Source organism: Prionailurus viverrinus, chromosome A1 (genome assembly GCF_022837055.1).
Source record: "Prionailurus viverrinus isolate Anna chromosome A1, UM_Priviv_1.0, whole genome shotgun sequence".
Taxonomy (NCBI): domain Eukaryota; kingdom Metazoa; phylum Chordata; class Mammalia; order Carnivora; family Felidae; genus Prionailurus; species Prionailurus viverrinus.
The window spans coordinates 25,946,872-25,970,616 of record NC_062561.1 but is presented as its reverse complement, the minus strand read 5'-3'; the positions used below and the strand labels follow the sequence as shown (position 1 = coordinate 25,970,616).

General features: G+C 38.6%; 1 protein-coding gene across 1 annotated transcript in view; it reads right to left on the bottom strand.

The window, feature by feature from the left end:
• Positions 1 to 14,101: 14,101 nt before the first annotated feature.
• NUFIP1 (nuclear FMR1 interacting protein 1) overlaps positions 14,102 to 23,745 on the bottom strand; it is a 39,699-nt gene continuing 30,055 nt past the window's right edge. The window contains exons 8-10 of the mRNA XM_047860373.1: positions 20,701 to 20,817; positions 15,707 to 15,924; positions 14,102 to 14,383 (exon numbers count right to left, since the gene is read on the bottom strand). Of these exons, the coding sequence (XP_047716329.1) occupies positions 14,267 to 14,383; positions 15,707 to 15,924; positions 20,701 to 20,817 (452 nt within the window). The 3' untranslated portion in view covers positions 14,102 to 14,266. The remainder of the gene's footprint in view (positions 14,384 to 15,706; positions 15,925 to 20,700; positions 20,818 to 23,745) is intronic.

Sequence of the window (23,745 nt, the reverse complement as noted above, 5' to 3'; positions counted from 1 at the left end):
CTATCCCCAATCCCAAAAACCACTTCAGAGACGGTGGCTTGAGCATAAAATTGCTTTCTGCTGCTCTTCCTTAATATAGCATTAAGGAAATATATCTTCTATCTATAGATCCTATCTTTATAATACACATTGGCTTGCAGAATCATAGGAAAAAGTAACACCCAAGATATTAGCAGGCTGAGATTCTTGACTTCCTAGATCGGTGCCCAACATGAGACTACATAGCTGGTGCTTCACATATGTATGAAGCACTCAATAAATAGCGTACTGTAAGGGCTCTGGCAAATAACAGAAACCAATAAGTCCGGTTGCACAAAACAGGGAATTTATTATAAGAATAACTGTCTTCTGGAAACCCACAGGCAGGAATGCAGCCAATTTTGGAATGCCTACCCTGCCCTTACTGCTGTTTGTATATGTGACCCCGTTCACCGCTACTCATGCAGCTACTGTGTGTCAGGCACAGTGTTTGTGTTGTGGCCAGAACACAAAGGGAACACAAACTGATCGACTTTTTCACAGCTTGAGTCCCAGGGTTTATAATCTAGTAGAGAGACACAATTAAGTTATCACACAAGTAGATATAAAACTGCAGGCACGTGGTGCTGAGTGTGTAAAAAGGGAGGGCCTGACCTACTGAGGGAGGTCGGGAAAGACTTTCCTCAGGAAGTGATTGCTGAGCAGAGATCCAAGTTTAAGCAAGCAATAACGAGACGCAGGGGAAAGGGAAGCACTCTCCAGGTATGGAGGAGAGAAAAGGCATCCTGGCAGGAGGGAAGCATGGCAAGCAACCAGGACTGGAGCTCCATGGCTGGAAAGCAGGTTAGGTAACCTGCCCAAGATCACAATAAAACCAGGGTCAAGCACAGAAATCTCAGCCCAGATCTGCACAACTCCTCAGCTATTTTCATTCCCCTGCCCAGCCACCCTAACCAGCGAACATCATCTTCTTTCCACTCGAAACTTTTCTCAGGGATAGAGGTCTATCAATTAATGCTCACTCCAGAGGAAGAAAATCACCAAGTAGAACATGACAAAGAAACGCAAAGGCTTGAACCAAAGAAACCCAAGACCTTGCCACAGAATTCGGTTTGTTGTTTCCCAGTCTGGGACTGGGAAGTCTTGGGAAAGATCCATGTCAGTAGTTCTCAAAGTGTGTTTTCTGGACCAGCCAAAGCAGCAGCAGGGAACTTAATAGAATTGCAAATTCTCAGGCCCAATCAGAGACCTAGGAGTCACACACTTGGGAGGAGGGGGACCCAGCAATCTGTATTTTAACAAGCAAGATGTCCACACACACGGGGGTCTACATCAGTGGTTCCCAAACCTGTCAGCCCACATTCATCACCTGCGGAACTTGTTAAAATATTCTTAATATCTACAAAAACCAGAATCTCAGGGTAGGAACCTGTATTCACATCATCAGCCTGGTTTGGGAGCCACTGGTTGATATCAAATAATAGAGTCTCACATGGTGAACAATTAATTTTCAAATGCCATTTTCCCTTTCTACGCAATTAACGGTAATAAATACCACAGGCTCTACGAGTCTGACTCGGTACATAATTTGACTGATACCTTATTTTGACTTGATACCTTTTTTCTTATTTTGATGTTTTTTGATGAACGTCTCCTGTCTCAGTTTTATATCATCATATCCACCAAAAATAGTGTGAGATCTAATAAGTGCCTACCAAATTCAAACCTTGTTATTTTAATTGTAGTCTAAAAATCTGTCCTTGAAAATGTCCCCAAGTTTCAAAATACCCAAAAGAAAGCACCCAGCCTTGTAATACAAATATGTATCTAATTCAGAGCTTTTTCTTTTTCCTGCTTCTGTAAGGAAGTAGATGTTCTAATATAGTGATTCAGCATTGTTTTAAATATATATACAAACAAATATGGGAGGAACCGAGCCAATATTATGTCTAAAAGCAAAATCCAAAAATACTTTCCTAACTGAAAGAACAGATACCATAGATTCATTTTCAAGCAGTAACATTTTCAAGAATTTTCCCATTTTGGAATCCTTCCATATTTTGGGATTTATGCGGCTCATCTGCAAATCATATTGACTGGTCTACGGTAGCTAATTTTGTGTGTTTTTAGACAAAATAATAATATATGACTTACTTCCTTCAAGATATAAAAACGCCACAGTCTAGTGAGAAAGACCAAAAAAAAAAAAAAAAAAAAAAATCAGTGGTCATTGTGACATTAAAAAAGGCCCCAGTTATTGGTTATCTTCAGATAGTCTGGTGTCTGGGGCCAGCAGTCTTTGTGTAAAATCAAAACTCGTGAAGTAGTTGCTGCTACCATTCCAATAACACAAGGAAGCAATTACAGTAGTTTTTAAAACATAGAAAAGAGGGGCGCCTGGGTGGCTCAGTCAGTTAAGCGTCTGACTTCGGCCCAGGTCATGATCTCGTGGTCCGTGAGTTCGAGCCCCGTGTCAGGCTCTGTGCTGACTGCTCAGAGCCTGGAGCCTGTTTCAGATTCTGTGTCTCCCTCTCTCTCTCTGCCCCTCCCCTGCTCATGTTCTGTCTCTCTCTGTCTCAAAAATAAATAAACGTTACAAAAAATTTTTTAATAAATAAATAAATAAAATAAAACATAGAAAAGAGCATGGGAAGAAAATGCAGCCTTGATTAAATATCTCTGCCTCTTATGACATTACAAAAAAATCACTGTGGAATTACATAATAAACATGGATTGTTTCCTATTATATGGTATCATCTTCAAAGAAGAAAACAAAACAAAACAGAAATCCTTCTATAGAGCACAGAGCCTAGAAGGCAGCATCAAGATTGACACTTTACCTGTAAAAATAATAGGATTAGAACAACAGCAAAAAAAGGTCGAAGCTCCTCTTCTATAGTTTTATCGAATAAGGACATAAAAGTAACAGATCCCTATATCTCATACTATATGCAAAATAGATTAAATCAAAATATAGTATCACAAAAGTTTTAGAATATATCTATGTATGAGGATGACACAAAGCCACAAAGCCATCGAAGAAAAAGTAACAGAATGAACTTCCCCCCAAATTAAAACACTTGCAAGAGACTGCAATATTTAACAAAAGATCGAGATCCATAACTAAGCATTTGTACAAGCCAAAAAGAAAAAACCAAGCCCCCAACAGGAAAATAAAGAATCGGAACACACAAGTCACAGAGTGCAATGGCCAAAAAAAACATAGGAAAAATGATTAGCCTCACTAGCATCGGGAAAATGCAAAACAAGATAGCATTCTCTCACCTGACAGAGGGCTATTTTGAGATGTTTTTGTCCCTACACAAGGTTGTCTGCATATAACCTGTGTTACATGTGAAAGGTCCGACACCAGGGACCTACTCCTGCTCTGGACAGGCAGCTGCTGACAGGCCCAACTCACGGGTAGGAGCATTCAAAGGAAACACACACCTCCTCCACAAGGTGCTACCTGGGATATGGAAGGGGAAGCCCGGGAATCACCTAGTCCTTCTTAGAATCTAGAACCCTCTTCAAGCATCTATACGGAAAGACTCATTGAACTCTGCGGAAATGTTTACAATTTTTTTTTTTAACTTTAAGTCTTACAAACACCCTGGCACATCTCATGCACCAGGAAAACCAGTAAAAAGATGTATAATACATTGGTGAGAACATGAGTAAAAAGAAATTCTCATGTAGTGGTCAAAGAATAATTTTCAAGAAGTTGAAACATTACATAGTAAGCACAGGTCAAAAGATGTCTTTAACTTATTACCAGAGGACCCCAAAGGATGACAAAAGAAGATACTAGAAAAGAATGTGGGAGAGTAAGATTACAAACAAGTCAGACAATTAACGTCCCACGAGGCTAAACAACTATACCCTCCTTTCTACCAGAGAAAACGAACAAGTCACTCTACCAAAAATAAATCATTTGCAGCTTATCAATATTGTACAAGTTAACATCAGGCCTTACAGAGTCTGGGCCCCAATCAATCAGTAAAACAGAAAGGGTCAGTTAACCATTAGGTGGATTTTTAGGCACTGCTCTAGTTCAGTGACTTCCCAAACATTTGGCCTAAGGACTCCTTCACACTTTTAAAAATAATTAAGATCTCCAATATGGGTTTATATTTATTAATATAATGCTATATGCACCAGAAATTAAAATTTAAACATATATAAATGGGTTATATTTATTAATAAACATAGCATTAGAAATTAAAATTTAAACATTAATTCAATTAAAAACAATAAACTACATACTAACATAAATAACATTTTTTAATCTCTATTTTCTACTGCAAAACAACTATGAGTGAGCTGAGTGGCATCATTTTTAAAGTTTTCCAAATCATTAGCATTTCAAAATAACAATTTATTGATGACATTAATTCAATAATTACAAGGTTACAAAGACTATTAACAGGCATAACCAAAGATAGCTTAGTAAGAGTACTGAGAACAACCTGAGTCAAGCTCTAAAAACTCATGTATGTTTATTCTCAAACTACCACTTTAGAAAATTCTAGACAACACAAGAATTGCCAAGGACACCTCCCAGTAGCTGTCATAGTAGTGACAGCATCACATATCATATAGCTTTGGAAAACTCTACACATTCATAAAAGAATGAGCATGGTAAAGGCAACTAATGTCCTAGAATTATGAAAATAGTTTCCATTTCACACACCCTCAAAAGGGTCTTAGACACTCCCAGACGTCTGATGCCACACTTTGAGAACCACTGCCTTTGTGTGACACTGAAAGAGGATGCAGTAATCTATTTTCCTTCTTTCAAGTTTTGATATGTTTTCTAACCATATTTTTAATAAGAATGTAATCTGATAAACAGCCTTTTAAAGGCAATTTGACCTTTGAGCCCAAGACTCCTACAGAAATATTCATAGACACACACACACACACACACACACACACACACAGTGAATCCCTGTAAATTCAGCAGTGTTCACTGTAGTCTCATTAACATTAGAGACAAATTGGAAACAAGTTTCCTCACAGAGGAATGATTTAAAAAGTGAAAGCATATATATGCATACATGCATATATTTACATATGTATGCACAAACATTCCTAGCACACTGCCAAGTGAAAAAATTTGCAAAGCAAGATCTATGATGCTTTTCCTATTTAAAAACAATTTATATGAGCATATTTAGATATTTGTAAATATGTGTAACTGAAAAGTCTGGAAATATACACCAAACTGGTAACGGTGGTATCTCTGGGTAGTAAGAGAATAGTATAGGGCAAAACAAACCTCATTTTTAAAATTTTATATACTACTAGATTATTTGAATTTTTACAATGAGCATATCACTTTTGTCATTAAAAAAAAAAAATGAAAAACAAGGTAACCAAGAGACATAGTGACTAAATGCAATGTGGTATCCCAAACTGAATCATCAAAAAGGACATGATGGAAAACTGGCGAAATCCAAATAAAGCCTCTAGTTTAGTTGTACAAATTAAATAAAAACATTAATATATATAGATAGATATAGATAGATAGATATTAAACTGCAAATATTTGACCCAGGAGATGGTGGCACTGTCCTCCAATAGCCAGAGACAAAGACTGCCAGAAACCACTAATTGGAAACCACACCCCCTAAGAAAAGTTCTCAAGTGGACACCGTAGGTTGTCCTTGGGGTATACAGAGACATTTGAGAAAGTATTCCAAACACCAGCCACGCTGGTGTTTCATAGGATGCAGTGCATTGCAGGGCATAGTCTAGGGCAACAGCTGTAAAGAACAGAAATTTCAATTTAGGGTCTTTTTTTTTAGGGTTGTTTTTTTTTTCTATATGCTCTTAATATCTGTCTTCTTTACTCCTCCATATACTCACATGTACTGATTTTCTCCTCTCTCAATTTTGAAATAATCATCGTTTCCTACACCACTCCCAAGAAGCCTCCAGCTATGCTAACAGGAGAAGGTTCTGGAACAAGTCTGCCCTCTGAGAAGGTTCTGGAACAAGTTCGCCCTCTGAAGCTCCCGCTTCCATCACAGTTGAAGTGGCTTCTCCTCTCCCAGAATGACCATTCAGTCCATTGCAGCCTTGTGTATCAGGGAAATAGTTACTGGACAAAGTCCGTCCACAGGGCAACTTTCAAATTCTTATTAAATATGTGGCAAAACCCCCCTGCCCTGGTCTGTACCTTCAGCAGGACTTTTCTATCTTCCTCTCCCCTGGGAACAATAGTAACGCCGAGCGATACAAAATGAAATATACAGAACAATCTCAACTATGTTATCTTTTTTTAATTTATTTTTCAGTTTATTTATTTTGAGAGAGAAAGAGAAAGAGAGGGGGAGAGCGAGAATCCCAAGCAGGCTCCACACTGTCAGACGTGGGGCTCTAACTCATGACTCATGAGATCATGACATGAGCCAAAATCAAGAGTCAGAGGCTTAACTAACTGAGCCCCCCAGGGGCCCCTCAACTATGTTATCTTAACAAGTTATAGAAAATTCATCTGACTGGGCAGTCGATTATTATTAAGGAATTATTGATTTTAAAGACATGAGGGAGAGGGCACCTGAGTGGCCCAGTTGGTTGAGTATCCGACTCGGTTTCAGCTCAGGTCATGATCTCAGTTTTGTGAGTTCGAGCTCCACATAGGGCTCTGCATGCACAGAAACTGCTTGAGATTCTCCCTCTCTCTCTGCCCCTCCCCCACTCATACTCTATAAATAAACAAACAAACAAACTTAAAAAATAATAAAGATATGGGGGGGGGTGAAGTCTTACCTTCTAGAGATACATACTGAAATACATATGAATAAAAATAAGATGCCTGGGCATGTGCTTCAAAATAATTTCTGGCAGGGTGGGGAGGAATGAGTGAGGTACGGATGAAAATAAGATTGGCCACAGACTGATAAAGTATTGAAGCTGCGCGACAGCTGGGAAGAGGGGTGTCATTACATTACTCTCTATACTTTTACATGTTTGACATTTTCCAAAATAAAATGCTTTTTAAAAAGCCATAAAAAGAAGAAGAATCTTTAAATAAAGATGCTTACTCTAAAACTGAGGAACACAACGAATGAAGAAATTAAGTTAAAAGTCTAGGTTAAAGCCGTGGACTAGCCCTCTCATGCTCCAAATTCCTTGAGATGGTATTTTTAAAAAGAACTGGAGATTTACAACAGGGAAGGAATACAAGATAGAGGGTAATATTGGGGTGCCAGGGGTTTTGAGAAACTCCTAAGTTCCGCAAAATGATTCTCAAATGTGGTCCTCCAGACAAACCTCATCAGCATCGCCTATAAACTAGTTTTTAGAAATACAAATTCAGAGGGGAGGGGCCCAAATGGCGGAACAGCATAGAAGTCTTTTTTGCAGCTCCAGTCCCTGAAATACAGCCAGATCAACACTAAACCATCCTGCACACCAAGAAAGCTGATTCGAGGATTAACACAACAACCTGCACAACGGGAACCACAGAACTCAGCAGGTACATGGCGCGGAGAGGTGAACTGGGGGAGAGTGAAGCCACGGAGGTCAGGGAACTGTTTTTGCTTGTGGAGAGAGGACGGAGACCGGGGGGAGAGTATGGGAAAAGCACCTCCCCCCCCCGCCCCACACACACACACAAAGGCAGCTGGAGAGAAAGTCGAAAAGTGGAAACAGCCGCAGGGACTGAACAAAAAACGGAGAAAGGAGAGGGTTTAAACTCCACTAAGACTCTACAAACAGGGGGAGCGCGGAGGCTGAAACTCTGCAGCTCTTTACCTGGTGGAGCTCTGGTGGGAAGGGCGAATCCCCAGCAGCAGAGTGAAGTTCAAGGGTTCTCAGGCCACGGGCAGAGGCGGTTCACCTGCTGGGAGGACATCTGGTAGAGGCCGTGCCACACGTCCTGCGAATGTTCCTGGGTACGGCCGGCACCCGGCGGTTGCTTGGTGAGACCCTCCCCCAGAAGGTCTGAGCAGGTCAAAGCCACAGTCCCTCGGAAGTGAGGGGTCGGGAAACAGCCGCATGGGAGATAAAGCTCAGGAGGGAGGTGCCGCCTGGCAGCCTGATGGCTGGGCCACAGACAGTGTAAAGGCGGGGAGTGGATGGAAGCCGGAGCCAAAGGACGGGTGCGGATGGCTGAGCCCAGAGAACAGAGTTCCCATACTGGAGACTGGGTAGTTGGGTCACGCCATTTTCCCTCCTCACAGGCGCATAGGGACCGACAAGCGCCGCAACAATCCGCCTCAATAAGCTAAGCAGCGCCACCTAGTGGAGAACGGAGCCATTACACTAAGCCCCGCCCAACTGGGCCACCCTCGCTCTTCAGGAACACCGCAAGTCTCTCTGCCTGCTTAGTTTACAGACTGTAACGTGCTTCATAGTTTCACCTCTAGGGGAAAACGATGTAATTTCAATTACACTTCAGTCTGTTGGCTGGTCCATCTATTCAATTTTTTTTTCTTTTTCTTGAATACAGAAAGAAAAAATTTGTTTTTATTTTCAATTATTAAAAATATTTTTTAATTTTTTACTATATTTTTTACTTTTTTGTAAATTTTCCAAACTCTATTTTACTTCCATCTTTTCATTTTGTTCTATTTCATTGTATTCATTTTTTCAAATTTTCAAACTTTTTTTTTCTTTTCTTATCTTTCCCTTTTTTCTCTAATCTATCGAGCTCCTTTCAACAACCAGACCAAAATACACCTAGGATCTAGCATCATTTATTTGATTTTTAAACATTTTTTAATTTTAGGTTTTTTGTTTGTTTGTTTGTTTTTTACCTTATTCCTTTTCTTCCTTCAAAATGATGAAATGAAGGAATTCCCCCCAAAAGAAAGAGCAGGAAGCAACAACAGCCAGGGACTTAAGCAAGCCAGCAAGATGTCTGAACCAGAATTTACAATCACGATATTAAGAATACTAGCTGGGGTTGAAAATACATTAGAATCCCTTTCTGCAGAGATAAAAGAAGTAAAAGCTAGGCAGGATGAAATAAAAAATGCTGTAACTGAGCTCCAATCTCAAATGGATGCCACGGCAAGGATGGATAAGGCAGAGCAGCAAATCAGCAATACAGAAGACAAACTTATGGAGAATAATGAGGCAGGAAAAAAGAGGGAGATTAAGGCAAAAGAGCACGATTTAAGAATTAGAGAAATCAGCAACTCATTAAAAAGGAACAACATCAGAATCATAGGAGTTCCAGAAGATGAAGAGAGAGAAAAAGGGGTAGAAGGGTTATGTGAGCAAATCATAGCGGAAAACTTTCCTAACCTGGGGAAAGACAGAGACATCAAAATCCAAGAAGCACAGAGGACTCCCATTAGACTCAACAAAAACTGACCATCACTCTGGAAAACAGTATGGAGGTTCCTCAAAAAATTAAAAATAGAACTACCCTACGACCCAGCAGTTACACTACTATGCATTTATCCAAGGGATACAGGTGTGCTGTTTCAAAGGGGCACATGCACCCCACTGTTTATAGCAGCACTATCAGCAATAGCCAAGATATGGAAAGAGCCCAAATGTCCATCAATGGATGAATGGATAAAGAAAATGTGGTGTATATATATACGATGGAGTATTACTCAGCAATCAAAAAGAATGAAATCTTGCCATTTGCAACTATGTGAATGGAACCAGAGGGTATTATGCTAAGTGAAATCAGTCAGAGAAAGACAAATATATGACTTCACTCATATGAGGACTTTAAGACACAGAACAGATGCACACAAGGGAAGGGAAGCAAAAATAATAGAAAAACAGGGAGGGGGACAAAACATAAGAGACTCTTAAATATGGAGAACAAACAGAGGGTTACTGGAGGGGTTATGGGAGGGGGGATGGGCTAAATGGGTAAGGGCCATTAAGGAATCTACCCCTGAAATCATTGTTGCACTATATGCTAACTTGATGTAAATTTTAAAAATAAATAAAGGGGGGAGGGAGAAATGCAAATTCACAGGCCACATCCCAACCTCCTTAATTATAATCTTCAGAGGTGGGGACCTGCAATCTGGATGCCCACTGAAGTTTGAGAACCACTATAAAGCTGATCAGACTGACAAAAAACAAGAGTGGAGAGCCTCAGCCCAAATCAGCCCTGGAGACACCAACAGAAAAGGTAAAACCAATTCCAAGGATACTCTAAGCTGAGTCAACAAGGGACAGAAGGTGGAGGCCTCCAGCTAGCTGCAACTGTCAAGTCCTAACCTTGCCCACCTCCAAAACCAAGTGGTGGGTACAGTGTGAGAGCTCTGCCCCACATAGAAGAGCTATATCCTCAGAAGAAAGCCCGGTATATTTTGGCAAAGAGATGGGGGTGATGATGGGACAAGAACCTAGATCTCCTGCCCATTCCCCATCCATGTATTCTAAAAAGTCTGCATGAACAAGCCCCCCTTTCTAGGTCAAAAGTCTTTTGGAGACAAGAAGGCTTATACCAATGTGGGGAAAGTCCACACCCAACTACCAATACATTCATCAAGTAAATCTTTCATATGTAAGAGTGACCCTTTAAAGACAACAAGTAGTGGTAAAGATAATTAATAAACTGAACAAATTAGAAGTTGGCAGTAGGAACAAAAGTAATTAGAGGAATAGAAAATAAAGTGAAAATCCCAATTGCTATCCTCAGAAACAGAAGGGTACTCCAGCTATGAAAAAAGCAATTAGAACAAGAAATCTTGAATATTTAAAAACAAATTACTAAACTTAAGATGAAATGGAAAAGCTAAAATACTAATGTCATGGACACACCTGAAGAGAGAATCAGTGATCTGGAAAATAACATCTGAAGAAGTCTTCCAGAATGGAGCAAAAAGACCAAGACAAAATATAAATGTCCAATGACAGAAGATGAAGGCAGGAGGTCCCACAGTTACCCAGTAAGAGGTGCAGAAAAATAAAACAGATAAAATGGAAAGAAAGTCATAAAGGATGTCTTTCTAGAAGCTGCCCTCAGTGCAAGAATGGTCCAATTCTGCAAAGTGAAAGGACCATGGGGTATGGGAAATGTTCCACATACCCAGACACATAAGGGTGAAATTTTAGGACTCAAACCATGAAAAGAAAATCCTAAAAGTTTTTCAGTGACAGAAAAGCAGGTTTCTACCAATAAATAAAAAGAGAAGGTGAGAGAATCAGATTGGTGTCTGGGTTTTAAATCAGCAATACCAGATGCTAGCAAACAATCATGTTAAGGCTTTACAATTCTCAAGGGAAATGATGTTGAACCTAACACCCTAAACTCAATTTTAAAAAAAATTCAGGGGCGCCTGGGTGGCACAGTCGGTTAAGCGTCCAACTTCAGCCAGGTCACGATCTCGCGGTCCGTGGGTTCGAGCCCTGCGTCAGGCTCTGGGCTGATGGCTCGGAGCCTGGAGCCTGTTTCCGATTCTGTGTCTCCCTCTCTCTCTGCCCCTCCCCCGTTCATGCTCTGTCTCTCTCTGTCCCAAAAATAAATAAAAAACGTTGAAAAAAAAATTTTTTAAAAATTCAAATGGAGGATTCAACATTTAATGACCTGATGATATGCTTCAGTACACCAAAAACCTCACCCTGGGATGCAAGAAAAAGCAGTGAAAAGGACACAATAAAACTTAGTTGTCTAAATAACGACGCATACTGTTAAACACACACAAACACACACACCAAGATAACAGAGATTAATCTGAAACAAATACATGATCACACCAGGAGAAAAGGTCCAGGTGGGCAAGTGCAAGAATGCTAAGGGAGAAGGGTGGAGGACATGGCCACTGTAACTGCAAACACAGAGAAAAGGGTAACCACTAAAGGAACAGCAATATGGTTAATTATTTCCAAAGCACTAGAAAGAAAAACGAAGAGAAAAAAACAACACTCAATCGTGCCACTGAAAAGCTGAAATAAAATGGCAGGGACAGTCCAAACATTTCAACAATTTCCATTAAATGGATTAAATTCCCCAGAGACTATTAGACTGAACTCCCAAAAAGCTGTTTTGACTAGAGTAATTAGGGAAAATAGAAGCCAGTGCAGGACTGAGGACAAAAAAAAGAGCACTGCATAGTTATAAAAAGCACAACTCAGCAAGAGTCATCATAGAATGCTTTCACATCTCAGAAATCAATTTACTATATGAATAGGAGAGGAATGCAGAGGTGCCTGAGTGGCGCAGTCAGTTAAACATCCGACTTCAGCTCAGATCTCACAGTCTAGGAGTTTGAGCCCCACGTCTGGCTCTGTGCTGACAGCTCAGAGCCTGGAGTCTGCTTCGGATTCTGCGTCTCCCTCTCTCTCTGCCCTTCATGCTCATGCTCTGTCTCTCTCTGTCACTCAAAAATAAATGAACATTAAAAAAAATTTTTTTTTAAAGAGAGAGAGAAATGTAGACTGTATGAGCAATTAACAAGCTAAATCCAAAAATCCTTCTATCCAAGAACAGGCACCCCTCCCCTCAAAAAAACTCACAGAACATTTACAAATATTGACCATGTATTCCATGAAGGAGAAGCAGTATGGGCTGTATTCTAGGTGCCTGGAAATTTTAAATGCACTTGAATAATTCCTGGGTTAAGTATAAAGGTAACTGAATCTGAAATTACCCACTAGAAATTAACAGCAGTCACCAGAGCTCAAGACTGCCAGACGCAGTCAAGGTAGTACTCAGAAGAGCATTTTCAGTCTTAAATACATTTATTAGAAAACAAGAGAAATTGAAAATCAAACGTTGCACGATACACTTTAAGGCAGCGGTTGTGCACATCCCTGGAGACCCAGGGGTCTGTGAAAGTAGCCCTGGAGTCTGGAATCATTTATGTACTTACAGCCTATGGAATGTGCATGCCAACCTGTGATAAAACTGCAGACTAAGTCATGTTTTACAACATCAACCCCATTTGTAACCCTGGTTACTTCATCACGATGAGATGACGGGTTAAGAGTCACAACTATGAATAATACAAAAATTAAACTGAGTTCCTTAAAGTCAGGCAAGGCCTCGTTCATGTTGATACCTTTAATCCATGTATAGTGGTGGCACATAAGCAAGCACTCAACAGTACTGTATGACCTGAATTAAGTAATGTACTGGACAGATGATTTTCTAAAGCATTGGATTCACTGGAAGAGGAGAATAAAAGAGACTAAAACGGTCTATATGGTGGTTACAAAGTTGGGACACACAGACCTAACATGAATTTTAATCTCAGCTCTGTAATCAAATAATGTTACATGCCAGGTGTTCCAGGATTCTGGATAAGATGAGGTCTTCCTTCAAGGCTCCCATCAGCTTTCTTGCCTTTTTCTTGCAGGCAAGATTCATAGACTTCCATAATCACCATGTCAGATAAAATCAGTTTTTCAACTACAACAGACTGATTTTTAAAAACCCAGTCAAAAAGGGAAAGTTCCTGCTCTAGCTAGCACAGGTGACTACAACGTAAAATCAAAATCTCTGGTAGGACAGGACTCAAAAAGATCTATTTATTTAAGACATTTTAAAAGGGTTCAATTAATATGTTCATAGGATGAATTTTAATTAAATCTTAAAACTGAGGCTTTCCGTTATTTCACAAACTACTGTTTTGGCTATAAATTAGTTGGACCTCATCCAGTACCATGCTTTACATAGTTTTCAACAGAAAAATTAAAAAGGTACAATTCTGAACTATACCAAAAAGAAGTACTTTCAGTGACTCCAAACACACATGGAGGACATATCTATATTAATATACCAAACTTGAACATTAATTAATAGACTTGAATTACTTAAGTAGTGCCAATAGGTGAATTTCAAAATGTCCTTTGAAATAAAGAGGGAAATTTTAAATTTCAAGACCTTCGAGTTGAATTCATTGATAGGGTTTATTTTTAAAATAATCCCCCTTGCTATAGTTAAAGAATGATTCTTGCTCTCCGGCATTAAAAGCAAAATGACTGTATTTCTCTCCCTAACCTACAGCTTAGCTCAGCTGAATTCAACATTTTTAAAGCTTTTTTCTCTACTACTAAACCAGTATCTTCCATTCTTAACTGGTCCAAGAGCAAACTACCTTATGTGACAGCAATACATACAAATAAATAAAAATAAAAAGTAGAATTCTGCCAGCAATTATTATGCACAACCCCAACAATACAGACACACTCTTAAAAATCAGTGATGTATTTATTTGCATAGATTCAAAGGAAAGAATTAAAAATCCAACATAATATCCCATGAGGCTGACAATTTAATTATTAATCCAGTTTTCTTTTAAAAATGTTTTCCTCTACTAACTTTAGGAGTTACATGAGCGCTGAAACATCAGGTACCTATACATCTTTAGTTTTTGCAGAATTAGTATTAAGTCCAAAAAAGTCATTTTTGATGATGTACCGAACGCACTGCAAAATAACATTTCTTTCATGTCGAATGTCTGGAGCTAAAAGCTAAAACAAAAAACAAAACAAAACAAAAACAATAAAATGATTAGCTGGTAAATAAAACATATCCAAGAAATACAATCTAAAATATTATTATATTTAAATTATTTGTTAAAAAATAATGCAGGAACATTTCCTTTTAACTTATACCAAGACTATCTAGCTTTTTAAACAGCACCAATGTTCACATTTGGGGTCCTCTCTAGGAATATCTAACAAAGGACAGGAAATATAGGTTTAAAAGTCTGCAATTCTTTAATCTACAAATCCTGTCAAAGAGGACCCTCCTAAAACCAAACCTACAAACAGTATAGAAACTGATAAGCAGATATATAAATACAGTAATAATGAAACCAGCAGTAAAAAATCCCAACATTCCTGGAATGTTACAACTTTTCATTTTTGTGCTTATTGTAATCAAAAGAAATCTAAAAATCCCTGATTTTTAGAAGAAACACATAACCAAGGAATCATATGTGATCTGTAGAAAAGAGGAAGATCACTCAATTTCTTTTCTGATGTCATTAGTGTAGTCTAGAAACATCACAGAGGAACAAATGTTCAGTGGAGAGAGGATTTAAGTTACTACTTATAAGGTAAGTATTTTAAAAATGCAATTTATATAAACACTGAAATTTACATTTCACATCAATTTTAAGAAGAAGCAACAGTGTCTACATGTAACACCTCAAAGAGTGCAGGCACAGAACACTTTAGCTACAGCATAAGCACTTACCTGACGGAGCAAAAACAGACTTTCACACAACAGTTCAACAATGTCAACAGTTCTACAACTCTAGTAAAAAATTTGGAATATTTTCTATCACTCTTAGCATGAAAGTCCTGGGTCAATGAACAGCTTCATGTCCATTACTTAGAATCAAAAGATGTGATGCTTCCTCTTTTAAAATTTGTTGAAGAAATAAGATTTTTCAGCATATCACGCTGAGAATAAAGTCAATAACGCACAAAATAAATGCATAAAAACCTCTTTCTCCCTTTAGTCTGCCACTGCATTTATCTGTGCTTTCAATGAAAACTTTAAGAATGTCAGCACACCTCAATACATATTTCCTTGCCAATCAGTTAAATCTAGATTCTCTTATTTTAAGCAGTTTTGAAAAGTGTAACTATTCTACACATTTACCAGACGTCAGCTATATGTGAAATGAAGCTTCAAAGTTAAGATACACAGTTGAGTCGTCAGGGAGCAAATGTTGTTGGTGACCTTAAAAAACACGCATCGTGAACCCACACACAAACCCAGTGGCTCTGTCTTCATCATCTGAGAAAAACACAAAGATTACAATGTAAAGAACAGTCATTTACCATTTCCAGGAGATATGGATGGTGTGTTCTTGGTTCAAATAATGTTTGATAGTTGTGATAATCTTTTCTCCTCTTAGGGTTTGTCTTTTTAAAACTTTTCTTTTGGCTCTCATACTTTCTAACAGTCACTTTAACATCTTGACTTGGTTTCTTAGGAGTTTCACTATGAAGAACCTCATCTTCCACCAGAATGTCTGCTTCAGTCTTAATGGGAGCTTCTAAATGTGATGAACAAAAAAATACAAAAATAAATAACAAAAAAAACCTGGTAAACTTACAATAATTAAAAAAAAAAAAGTCAATAATTCCCCCCCCCCCCCAGCAGCCATAATACTGGCTACTTAGTAATAAAAACTAGGCATTTATAATATAGCACAATATTTTTCAAGTTGGGAATATAATTTGCCAAGAATTGAAGAGATTACCATAAAGAGCTACAGAAAGTGATCCCTATGAAGGAAATAATACCAGATGGAAACCTGGATCTACACAAAGAAATGAAGAGTGTCAGAAATCGTCAATATGTGGATAAATACAAAAGACATGTTTTCTCATTTGCAAAAGGTTTTAAAGATAACTGTTTATTCAAAGCCAAAATAATAACAATGTATGGGGGATTTATAACATCTCTCGGAAAACCCATGATAACAATAGCACTAAGGAAGGGAAGAGGAAAGTGTAAGTATATTGCTATAAAATTCTTAAACTATCTATGAAGTGGTGCAATATCATTGAAACTATATGGCAACAAGTTGAATGAAGATGCATACTATAAACTCTAGACCAATTCCTAACAAATAAAAAAGAGGTTCAACTAATAAACCCATATTTGCACTACCCTAAAAATAAGACAAGATAAATGCAAAGGCAGGAAAAGAAGGAAAAGAGAACAAAAAACAACTGAGACAAAAAGAAACAAGCCAAATCAATTACCATATATATAAATAATTTAAACATCACACTTAAAAGGGTGAGTGGTCAGACTGGGGAGAAAAACGCAAGACCAATTACACAACGTCTACGAGAAACCAACCTTAAACTGTAGCCAGTCCTTGCCTTGCACAAACAGGAATGACATTAAATCTCAGTTACCAAGGAAGTACTTGCCCCAAGGTGTTGGCACGTTGATTTTGGCTCAGGTCACGATTTCATGGTGTGTGGGTTTGAGCCCCGTGTCAGGCTCCCCACTGATAGCACAGAGCCTGTTTGAGAGTCTCTCTCCCTCTCTCTCTGCTCCACCCCCACTTGCATGCTCACGTGCTCTCTCTCTCTCTCTCTCTCTAAAAATAAATAAGTAGGGGCACCTGGGTGGCTTAGTCGATTGAGCATCCGATTTCGGCTCAGGTCATGATCTCACAGTTTGTGAGTTTGAGCCCCACATCAGGCTCTCTGCTGACAGCTCAGAGCCTGGAGCCTGCTTCGAGTTCTCTGTCTCCCTCTCTCTCTCTGCCCCTCCCTGCCCCTGCTCATGCTCTGCTTTCTCTCTCTCTCAAAAATAAATAAACATTTGGGGCGCGTGGGTGGCTCAATTGGTTGAGCATCCGACTTCGGCTCAGGTCATGAGCTCACCATTAGTGAGTTTGAGCCCCGCGTCGGGCTCTGTGTGGACAGCTAGGAGGCTGGAGCCTACAGCCTGCTTCGGATTCTGCGTCTCCCTCTCTCTCTCTCTGCCCCTCCCCAGCTTGCACTCTGTCTCTCCCTCTCTCAAAAATAAATAAACATTAAAAAAAAATTTTAAATAAATATATAAACATTAAAAATAAATACATATATAAATAACTTTTAAAAAAAGAATTCAAAGTGGTTTATAGAGTTCAAAACTATGGGAATAATAACAAATGGCAAAAAGGGCACGATTTTCTATTATTTCCTTCCCCTCCAAGTATTGCTCTTTCAATTCAGGAACACGAAAGTCAAATGGACCGGAGCTCACACTGTCAATCTTCTGCTAAGGAATGAGGAACTGGGACCAGTTATGTTTTTCTTGAGGCTCACAACATTTCCCAGCTTAGTGTCATATTTTAATGCAATATTTATCAATCCAAATGAATTTAAAACATAACCGTTCAAGTTTTTCAAACCTATAAATCATACTTTTTTGGTTTGTGGCCTTTTAAAATGAGTTTTCAGTTTAGAGGACCACCGGTCATAGCCCAAACCAGTTTGAAAAAACGATTCTGAAGAGCTTATAAAACTGCACTTAACTTCTAACATGGCAAAACAAAAACAAAAAGCTAACATGCAAAACCCAGGACAGATATCAAACTAACCCACTTGGAAACATTATTCATTGAAATTTTCTTTCCTATGTATATCTTAATGATTCGGAGCCAAGCACAGCCTCTTGTTTTGCTTCAATGTTTCTTGAGGGACCCTTTCCTTTAACTCTTTCTGGAAAAGCACTATTCATGTTTAAGATCCTCTTCACACCTTTGTATTAATTCCTAAATTGAGACCGATCTTAATTATGATGATACAATTGTTAAAATCTGTGATGAATCAGACTACTCCTCTCTATTTAGAATCCACTTGAATAAGCAGCCTTCTAGATGCTATTTCATGGTTCAGCGAAAGCCCCCTTTATTTCTTTGGTTTACTTCTTCCGAAGTCCCTCTGTGTCAATATTCTATCCTGTGGCCCAGAATTAACCATGAAAGTTGGAAACTTGCTAGTGACCTGGGCGACTATGTACAATAAAGCTGAATTCAAACTACAGAAAATAATTCTTAAGCCTTAGGAATGTGAAGCAAGGTCTTTTTCCTTTAGGCAGGGAATTTTAGACAATTAGTAAAAATAAGTTCATATAAAATCAAATGTATCTTTTAATAGATGATATCTTCTATTATCTATAAGAAAAGGCTATGCATTTCTGTTCAGGAACACAGAGCATGACTATAATGAAAGGCAATATAGTTGACTTTTTTAGATTTTTAAGTCCCTAAACCTAGGCTTTATATCAGCTCTGACACATACTAACTTCACAAACTTGTCTTCTTTAAATTTAAGTTTCTAGGGGCGCCTGGGTGGCGCAGTCAGTTAAGCGTCCGACTTCAACCAGGTCACGATCTCGCGGTCCGGGAGTTCGAGCCCCGCGTCAGGCTCTGGGCTGATGGCTCGGAGCCTGGAGCCTGTTTCCGATTCTGTGTCTCCCTCTCTCTCTGCCCCTCCCCCGTTCATGCTCTGTCTCTCTCTGTCCCAAAAATAAATAAACGTTGAAAAAAAAAATTTTTTTTTTTAAATAATAAATTTAAGTTTCTATAAATGAAGGAGTGGGACCTCTCAGTTTCCTTTCTTCCTTCTAACTGGAAGATGGTGGCAGCCTCAAAATGAAGACATGAGAATGAAAGTATCAAATGTTTTATCTTAAGAGAGAGAGAGAAGAGAGCATTAGTGCAGCTTGTTTTTATGAGATTCAGTAATCTGGTAACAGCTTTCATTGCTATCACCTGTCATAAATAAGAGTGATAAGCAGGAAATACAATATGTGTTTAAAGAATAACTCCATAATCGTATCAGTGTATTGGAAACAAGAGTAAAGAAATAAATACTTTTTCTTAAAGTAAAAATAAAAATAAGAAGAGGCAACCATCTGTTAAGAAATACTCTGATAAAGCCAAAGTAGTTTATATATCAAAATTCAAGTAGCTTTTAACCAGCTACCATAGTAAATTGTGGTCCATTAAAAAAGAGGAAAAGTCCCTATGTTACGGATACATCTAAACATTATCCTTCATATTAAAGCCCAACTCTTTCTCCTTCAACATCTTCCAACTATACAAACAGTGATTACCTGTAACCTAATTAATATTAAAAGTGCTGCCTTCTTCATCCAATTACACTCAAATCCTCCCTTCTTTCTACACACTCACTTGTAGACCCTATATTCTCATCTTCGGTATAGCTCCTACTGTGATTACACATCTTGTCCAGAGACACACACAAATGAATTCTCTCATGGATGGTAAAGCCCAAATAAATTTACCATGCAGAGCCAGGGTTCCACAACAGAAGGACACGGGCTTACTCAGTAAGCATATGCTGATTATTTATATATGAACCCTGGGTTTAGAACTGCAACACTACGACGATCAATAACCTACTCACAACTCTTTTAGGTGGCCCTAAAAAAGATGCTAGATTAAGCTGGTTTGTCAGCATCTTTAAAGGTTAGACATGTATCCTGTACATCACTGACTTCTCAGAAAGAACATTCAAGGATTCCATTTCGTCCAGTCTTTAAAACACATAGGCTAATTCAACCACAAGTACAGAGTTACTGTGTTCCTCAAATGAGCAGTTTACATAAATGCGCTCTGTAAAGAACAATGCTCCATACATATCTAAGGAATTCTATTATCCATTTGGTCACAAATGACCTCTCTCTACCTACCAAAGGTGCTAAATAATTTTTTTTTCTTTTTAAAGTTTATTTATTTTGAGAGAGAAAGAGCGAGCGAGCAAGCATGCACACCAGGGAGGGGCAGAGAGAGAAGGTGAGAGAAACCCAGGCAGGCTCCAGGCAGAGCCCGAAACAGGGCTCAAACTCACAAACTGTGAGATCATGACCTGAGCCAAAACCAAGAGTCAGATGCTTAACTGACTGACCTACCCAGGCATCCCTGAATAAACATGTTAAGACAAGTGTTCTTGAGAGTAAAAAAAAAGAAATTAACTTTCTTTGTCATATCTTTTAGAATTTTTATTTCCTTAATGGAATATTTCTCTTTCTCTTTCTCTTCTGTCATTATATTATTTTTGCTTTTTTCTCCCAGGCCAACAATACATTTCCTCATTTCTCCAGTTTTCCTTTATCCTATGCTAACTTCACTTCTGAATCAGATGAAAAAAGTGAAGATTAAATAAAGAATATACTTGACACATCTTGCCCTCCGAAACACACACATGAAAGGATGCTACTGATGCACAGTATACACCAAATTCAAAAAGCACCAAAACAAAACAAACCGCCTGTAACAACTGAAGCCACAACTTACCTTCTGGCTCACTCTCTGACCCTGAGAGACTGCCATAGCTGCTCATTAGTGAGCACAGGGCTGGTGTTACTTCCTTAGGTATGACGGTACTCTGTGGTTTCTCCTCTTTATCAGACTCTGAAACAGAACAGGAAAGAAGGGAAACAGTCAACCAGAAACATCCACTGCCATATTTAAGAAAGCTGACAGCCCCCCACTCCCTCAGATGTTAATAAAAAGGAAGCAATTTCTGATCATTTCCCTAATCCTCCCCAAAAACAAAATTCAGGAAACCTAAAAATGTCCCTTGGTTTGAAACCTTCATGGTCAAAGAAGCTATCTGCCCCAAAGAGAAGACAGAGGGTCAATGGAAGCTACAAAGAGCTCAGTTACTTACCATGCTTCACAGGTTATGGAATTTGGGCCTTCTCTAAATTAATTACACAGTCTTTGCTATTAATTATTTTACTTCATTTATGCTACTGTGCTAATAATTAATTTCATTAAGGCAGTGGAAAGACCAAGGCCAGAAATTTATTTAACTTCACTAGATTGGGATGGTTGACTGTAAAAATTAGATTTAGGAATAAGTAAACTATGAAAAAAAAAATCTACCTCTTTTGTTTTTAAGACTGATTTTGAGGGCACAAGTAATATTTAACACACTTTATACATAAAGGATTACTCAAAGAGTTACACTGAAATGAATTCACCCAAAGTTTTTATTATTTAGAACTTCCAAGAACTTAAGTAAACAAGTTAAACCAGAGAATTGAGCAAGTCTCAAAGAGCCTGCCAAAGGTAAAGTGTTTGATCATAGCCCAGTGAACCTGGCAGTAGCCTCAGGACACTGCCTATTACATGTGTTTTTGGCAGCTCTAAAAGTGTATTAAATCTCTTCTAACCAACCAATAAAAAGAAAGCCTGACTGAAGAATGAAAACAGGAAGTAACCTGTCTATGTAATAATGAACCAGCTCAACCCACAACCAATATGAAATGTTTCAAGACAGCATTTAACATTCACCAAGTCAGCCCAGGGGAAAATGAAACATGCTAGTAGGATATGGGGTATACGTCTATGTGAACACGGAACTACCACCTGCTGATGTATGAAGTTAAATCCCCTCTCCTCCACCCATCCATACTAATCAGCACCACAGCCCCCAAAACGGCTCCTTGTCAATTTTAAGCTATTTTATTATCTCTTCTCATGAATTAAATAAGGGAAAAGAAAAATACACAGTTTTATATACAAATTTCTAGTGGACTAAAGAGAAATCTACAGCAATATTAGTATGGAGACTGTTCACCTCATTGTTTGAATGATGAGATGCCAAACTATTATTTCCTTCTAAGACCCAAAGAGAGGTACTGAAAAGCACAACACAGTTGACTATAATGCTCTCTAAAAGTATAAGCTTGTTTAATTCTCAGGAGGTGTCATATGTTTTCACTATTCATTACAGGTGATGAAATCAAAATTCAGAGAATCTAAATTACTTTTCCTTCAGGTAACAAAACTATACAACAGTTGGATCAAATTTAAATCCGGGCTATTTGACTCTAAATCCCAATTCTTAATTAGTGGGCTAGAATATCTCCTATAGATACATAAAGTCCTCTTCTTAAAATGAAGCCATCCTACCAAAATGTCTCCATGGACGGGGCACCTGGGTGGCTCAGTCGGTTGAATGTCCAATTCTTGGTTTTGGCTCAGGTCATGACCTCACAGTTTGTGAGCTGGAGCCCTGCATTGGGTTCTGCACTGACAGTGCAGAGCCTGCTTGGGATTCTCTCTGTCCTTCTCTCTCTCTGCCCCTCTGCAGCTTGCTCTCGCTCTCTTTCTCTCAAAAAAAGAAAACTAGGGGCGCCTGGGTGGCGCAGTCGGTTAAGCGTCCGACTTCAACCAGGTCACGATCTCGCGGTCCGTGAGTTCGAGCCCCGCGTCGGGCTCTGGGCTGATGGCTCAGAGCCTGGAGCCTGTTTCCGATTCTGTGTCTCCCTCTCTCTCTGCCCCTCCCCCGTTCATGCTCTGTCTCTCTCTGTCCCAAAAATAAATAAACGTTGAAAAAAAAAAATTAAAAAAAAAAAAAAGAAAAAGAAAAATAATAATAAAAAACATAAAAAAGTTTTAAAAAATTTCTCTATGGTCAATAATAATGCTAAAAAATATCTTCTTCCAGCTATGGTTCCATTTCTCTGTTCCTTATTCTAGCAAAACTCCAAACAACTACCTGATCTACTTGGAGGTCAACAAGCACAAGTTACAGGGGGGAAAGGGTTCGGCTTTGTTCAGTACTGTATCTTCAGAGCCTAAAACAATACATAAATGTTCAACAAATATTTGAAGAACAAACTGTTGCATGAATGAATAACGACAAGTTCAAAAAAGGCTAACTAGTACAGAACAATAGGGTTAGGAAAAGGTAGAGCCTCAACACAAACCTAGTTCTGTCTGGATTCAAAGCTTTTTTTTTTTTTTTTTTTAAGTAGTCTCCACGGGGTGGAGCCCAACCCGGGGCTTGAACTCACGACCCTGAGATTAAGACCTGAAATGAACCACCCAGGGGCCCTTCTTTCTTTTCTTTAATAACATGATTCCATTTTTATTTTTAAAAATCATATACACGTGATAAGAAAAACATTACAAGGATATACAACAAAATGTGAGCAGTGGCTGTCTCTGTAAGTTAAGAAAAAGTAGGGTGGGTTTTTTTTTTTTTTAATGCTTTTCAGTTTTTTCTGTTTTTATAATCAGAACATAATAGAAAAGCACAGGGAAATAAACCCTGGAGGATAGTGTTTCCTCACAACTCAATTCAAGAAGTGGAGGGCAAGGCTTTGATTGGCCTACATATCACACCTTTTCCTGCCTTTTGTTTTTTTATAAAAAACTTTGTATTTGAAACAATTTTAGATTTACACAAATGTTGCAAAGATAGTACAAAGAACTTCCACATACTCTTCACCTAGCTTCCCTTACTGTTAACATCTTACATAACCATGGCACATTTCTCATAGCTACCACATTAACATTGGTATAATACTACCTAATCTACAGATT